This window comes from Austrofundulus limnaeus, unplaced genomic scaffold (genome assembly GCF_001266775.1).
Source record: "Austrofundulus limnaeus strain Quisiro unplaced genomic scaffold, Austrofundulus_limnaeus-1.0 Scaffold2411, whole genome shotgun sequence".
NCBI lineage: Eukaryota > Metazoa > Chordata > Actinopteri > Cyprinodontiformes > Rivulidae > Austrofundulus > Austrofundulus limnaeus.
Genome location: NW_013954813.1, coordinates 8,490 through 14,559, shown reverse-complemented (window position 1 = coordinate 14,559; position 6,070 = coordinate 8,490). Strand labels below are relative to the sequence as shown.

Sequence of the window (6,070 nt, the reverse complement as noted above, 5' to 3'; positions counted from 1 at the left end):
GTGGTACACTGGTAATGAGATATTGTGGTACTGTGGTACCCTGGTACTGTGAATGGACTGTAAATGGACTGTACTTATGTAGCACATTTCTATCCAACTAGTATACTCAAAGTGCTTTACATTATAGGGGCAGATATTATAAGTTTATACTTCTTTCTGCTTCTTTTCATTCATGACATTTTTCCTCTGTTTTTTTATTTTATTTTTGGCTTTTGTATGAATAGGTGTTTTTTATGCAGTGGTACCCTGGTACTGTGGTATCATTGTACTGTGGTACCCTGATGCTGTAGTATCTTAATATTGTGGTACTGTTGTACCCTGGTACCCTGGTACCATGGTATAGTGGTAATGTGCTACTCTGGTATCATTTTACTGTGGTACTGTGGTATTGTTGTACTGTGGTACCCTGGTATTGGGGTACTGTGGTAGCATGGAACTCTGGTGCTGTGGTACCCTTGTATTGGTACTGTAGTACTGTGGTACTCTGGTGCTGTGGTACCCTGGTACTGTGGTACTCTCGTTCTCTGGTGCTGTGGTACCCTGGTATTGTGGTACCCTGGTGCTGTGGTATTGTGGTATGGTGGTACTGTGGTAGCCTGGTATTGTGGTATGGTGGTACCGTGGTAGCCTGGTACTCTGGTACTCTGGTGCTGTGGTACATTGGTACTGTGGTACCTTGGTGCTCTTGTACCCTGCTATTGTTGTACCCTGGTATTGTGGTACTGTGGTACCCTGGTACTCTGGTGCTGTGGTATTGTGGTATGGTGGTACCATGGTAGCCTGGTACTCTGGTGCTGTGATACCTTGGTACTGTGATATTATTGTACTGTGGTACCTTGGTGCTCTGGTACCCTGCTATTGTGGTACCCTGGTACTGTGGTACCGTGGTATTGTGGTACTGTGGTACCCTGGTATCATGCTACTGTGGTACCTTGGTATTGTAATACTGTGGTATCATGGTACTGTAGTACCCTGGTACTGGGGTACCCTAGCACCATGGTACCATATCACCCTGCTACTGTGGTACCCTGGTTTTGTAATACTGTGGTACCATGGTACTGTTGTACCCTGGTACTCTGGTGCTGTGGTATTGTGATATGGTGGTACCGTGGTAGCCTGGTACTCTGGTGCTGTGGTACATTGGTACTGTGGTATTGTTGTACCCTGGTACTGTGGTATTGTGGTAAATGGTATCATGGTACTGTGATACCTTGGTAATTTGGTACTGTGGTACCGTGGCCACTCTTATACCTGTTGCACTGCTGGACAGTAAGACGTTCAAGGAGGGTTGAAGAAGACAACAATGTCTTAAAATGAAGACTATCATTGTAGAAGGCCAACATCCAAGAGTAAAAGAAACCCAGGAAACATCAGCTCCTCCTCTGTGCCCTGCCTACATCTGAAGTTGATAAGAAGAAGCAGGTTGTTGTCACATGGAGTAGAAGGTTTTGGACCCAGAATGCAGACACTAATGACATTCCACTAGTGCCACTTAGTGTAGTGTTGGTACGGTTCCAAACGGTTCCAAGCCATTTTCATTAGGCCAGATTCATGGAATCAGCCCCTTTTTTAGTACCTACTTCGTTGTGGTTCTAAGCGGTCCCAGTCGACACCAAAATGCGACGTCAGAACACTGTTCGTCACTGATTGGCTAGAGGGGTGGAGTCACTGGTTGGGTCTGAGCTGCCTTTACAAGAACAACTCAAGGAGCCATTTTTTCATTTGTAGTAGTGACATTAGTTGTGTTTCCATACAACTTTATTCAGAAATTTTAGCAATTTTTTTAAATTTCAGAACTTATTCGGCAAATGTGTTTCCATCTCTCATTTTGCGCATTAACTTTAAAAAAAAAACAAAACAAAAAAAAACATCTCCACCAACTGCCCAAAACACAGCCACTGTAGTCGGACTGGAACGTCAATGGAAAAGTACCCGAACTGACCGTACCGACACTGACCTTACTGACACTGACCGTACCGACACTGACCGTACTGACACTGACCGTACCGACACTGACCGTACCGACACTGACCGTACTGACACTGACCGTACCGACACTGACCGTACCGACACTGACCGTACCGACACTGACCGTACCGACACTGACAGTACCGACACTGACCGTACCGACACTGACCGTACCGACACTGACCGTACCGACACTGACCATACCGACACTACACTAAGTGGCACTAGTGGAAAAGGGGCATAAGAGAACATGACAGAATGAGATGTAGCCACGCCCACAGTCTYCAAAGAAATCTAAAGCTTTTGATACATTTAATCTGTCTGTATAGTCCTACATGCAGAAACTTTATTGTGTCCCAGTAGAAGCCTTCAGACTCTCAGAAGGTTTTTCATCTTTCAATCACTAATGGTCACTCTCTTCTTCCTCCACTTTGGCTCCTCCCCAGGCTGTCCGAACCAACCAAATTACTGTGTGTGAAACAGGAAGAGGAGGAGCTTCAGCTCAGCACCATCCATCCAGGTATGTCTTCAGAGAGGTTCTGAAGCGTCCATGTTGACAGGAACTGTGAGCAGACTCCAGAGCTGATGAATGTTTGCTGAGTGATGCCTCGCTGATCACACTCACAAAACTCAGAGCTCAGATGGAAAAACTCTCTCTGTGGCTCTGACCACCAGGGGGAGCTGGAACACCTGTTCAAGCCACCATCGAAGAAAAGATAATGTCCTCATGTTTCCATGGAAACTAGGGAGTGATGTCAGCAGACATGTTTGTGCTGATCGCTCGATTGCTCTGCAGAAAAATGTCAAACTGCTGATTGCAGCTTTTCTGCCTCCTCCTTTGTCTCCTCCTCTCTCTGTGTCCTCGTTCCTCTTTGTCCACCMCCCCCCCCCCGCACCACTGGAAGAGGAGGCACAGAGCAGAGAGCTGACACTTCTGTCTGCTGCAGAGGAAAAAACTGCTTCAGCACTTCGAGAGGCTGCAGGGGAGGATGTTCTGTTAGTTTTCTTCTCACAAGAAGACAAAAATCAAGTCCTGTCCAGAACCAACGAGTTCCAGAACCAGCAGAACCAACCCTGCAGAGTTCCAGAACCAGTCATTTGGACATGTTCCCAATGGTTTCATGATGCATGGACACTGACGGTAGAAGCAGGGACAGTATTTACAAGTTCTCCACACATGAAGCCTCTCCATGCCTCTGAATCAGGAAGCACAAAATGAAAACAGTATTTTATACTCAGGAATACTTTTACTATACTAACTAGAAAGTTGCAGGTTTGATTCCATGCCTTGCCCATAAGTTGTGGTGCACTGCTCCACTTCATCACTGCATGAGAATAAATGTCACCCACACGTGCCATTGTACTGACTGGAAGGGTTAGCTGCTGGTGTTCTTCAGTGGGCGGAGTCAGAGCTGCTGGTGTTCTTCAGTGGGCGGAGTCAGAGCTGCTGGTGTTCTTCAGGACAGTGAGTGGGCGGAGTCAGAGCAGGTTCTGGTACACTGAGCCCTGCTGCCCTCTCCTCTCCTAACTCTGTTTTCATGGTAACAGCGGGCAGAGAAGTGGCTGTTGCCATGGAAACAGAGCTGGCCACAGTACCTGCAGAGTTGGTTGTGATGATGGATGATCATCCTGGTGAAAATCACGAGGATTGTCTCACTNCTACTGTGGTACCCTGGTATTGTAATACTGTGGTACTCTGGTACTGTGGTACCCTGGTATCATGGTACACTTGCACTGTGGTATTGTAGTACTGTGGTACCCTGGTATCATGCTACTGTGGTACCCTGGTATTGTAATACTGTGGTACCATAGTACTGTTGTACCCTGATACTTGGTACCCTGGTATCGTGGTACACTGGTAATGAGATATTGTGGTACTGTGGTTCCCTGGTATTGGGGTGCTGTGGTAACATGATACTCTGGTGCTGTGGTACCCTTGTATCAGGGTACACTTGCACTGTGGTATTGTAGTACTGTGGTACCCTGGTATCATGCTACTGTGGTACCCTGGTATTGTAATACTGTGGTACCATGGTACTATTGTACCCTGGTACTTGGTACCCTGGTATYGTGGTACACTGGTAATGAGATATTGTGGTACTGTGGTACCCTGGTACTGTGAATGGACTGTAAATGGACTGTACTTATGTAGCACATTTCTATCCAACTAGTATACTCAAAGTGCTTTACATTATAGGGGCAGATATTATAAGTTTATACTTCTTTCTGCTTCTTTTCATTCATGACATTTTTCCTCTGTTTTTTTATTTTATTTTTGGCTTTTGTATGAATAGGTGTTTTTTATGCAGTGGTACCCTGGTACTGTGGTATCATTGTACTGTGGTACCCTGATGCTGTAGTATCTTAATATTGTGGTACTGTTGTACCCTGGTACCCTGGTACCATGGTATAGTGGTAATGTGCTACTCTGGTATCATTTTACTGTGGTACTGTGGTATTGTTGTACTGTGGTACCCTGGTATTGGGGTACTGTGGTAGCATGGAACTCTGGTGCTGTGGTACCCTTGTATTGGTACTGTAGTACTGTGGTACTCTGGTGCTGTGGTACCCTGGTACTGTGGTACTCTCGTTCTCTGGTGCTGTGGTACCCTGGTATTGTGGTACCCTGGTGCTGTGGTATTGTGGTATGGTGGTACTGTGGTAGCCTGGTATTGTGGTATGGTGGTACCGTGGTAGCCTGGTACTCTGGTACTCTGGTGCTGTGGTACATTGGTACTGTGGTACCTTGGTGCTCTTGTACCCTGCTATTGTTGTACCCTGGTATTGTGGTACTGTGGTACCCTGGTACTCTGGTGCTGTGGTATTGTGGTATGGTGGTACCATGGTAGCCTGGTACTCTGGTGCTGTGATACCTTGGTACTGTGATATTATTGTACTGTGGTACCTTGGTGCTCTGGTACCCTGCTATTGTGGTACCCTGGTACTGTGGTACCGTGGTATTGTGGTACTGTGGTACCCTGGTATCATGCTACTGTGGTACCTTGGTATTGTAATACTGTGGTATCATGGTACTGTAGTACCCTGGTACTGGGGTACCCTAGCACCATGGTACCATATCACCCTGCTACTGTGGTACCCTGGTTTTGTAATACTGTGGTACCATGGTACTGTTGTACCCTGGTACTCTGGTGCTGTGGTATTGTGATATGGTGGTACCGTGGTAGCCTGGTACTCTGGTGCTGTGGTACATTGGTACTGTGGTATTGTTGTACCCTGGTACTGTGGTATTGTGGTAAATGGTATCATGGTACTGTGATACCTTGGTAATTTGGTACTGTGGTACCGTGGCCACTCTTATACCTGTTGCACTGCTGGACAGTAAGACGTTCAAGGAGGGTTGAAGAAGACAACAATGTCTTAAAATGAAGACTATCATTGTAGAAGGCCAACATCCAAGAGTAAAAGAAACCCAGGAAACATCAGCTCCTCCTCTGTGCCCTGCCTACATCTGAAGTTGATAAGAAGAAGCAGGTTGTTGTCACATGGAGTAGAAGGTTTTGGACCCAGAATGCAGACACTAATGACATTCCACTAGTGCCACTTAGTGTAGTGTTGGTACGGTTCCAAACGGTTCCAAGCCATTTTCATTAGGCCAGATTCATGGAATCAGCCCCTTTTTTAGTACCTACTTCGTTGTGGTTCTAAGCGGTCCCAGTCGACACCAAAATGCGACGTCAGAACACTGTTCGTCACTGATTGGCTAGAGGGGTGGAGTCACTGGTTGGGTCTGAGCTGCCTTTACAAGAACAACTCAAGGAGCCATTTTTTCATTTGTAGTAGTGACATTAGTTGTGTTTCCATACAACTTTATTCAGAAATTTTAGCAATTTTTTTAAATTTCAGAACTTATTCGGCAAATGTGTTTCCATCTCTCATTTTGCGCATTAACTTTAAAAAAAAAACAAAACAAAAAAAAACATCTCCACCAACTGCCCAAAACACAGCCACTGTAGTCGGACTGGAACGTCAATGGAAAAGTACCCGAACTGACCGTACCGACACTGACCTTACTGACACTGACCGTACCGACACTGACCGTACTGACACTGACCGTACCGACACTGACCGTACCGACACTGAC

The 6,070-nt window shown here is 46.1% G+C and overlaps 1 protein-coding gene across 1 annotated transcript in view; it reads left to right on the top strand.

The window, feature by feature from the left end:
- The window catches only part of l3mbtl4 (L3MBTL histone methyl-lysine binding protein 4), a gene marked incomplete at its 5' end in the record, with an annotated part of 14,710 nt that overhangs the window by 5,792 nt on the left and 2,848 nt on the right, over positions 1 to 6,070 (top strand). The window contains 1 exon segment of the mRNA XM_013999683.1: positions 2,415 to 2,488. Within this exon segment, the coding sequence (XP_013855137.1) occupies positions 2,415 to 2,488 (74 nt within the window).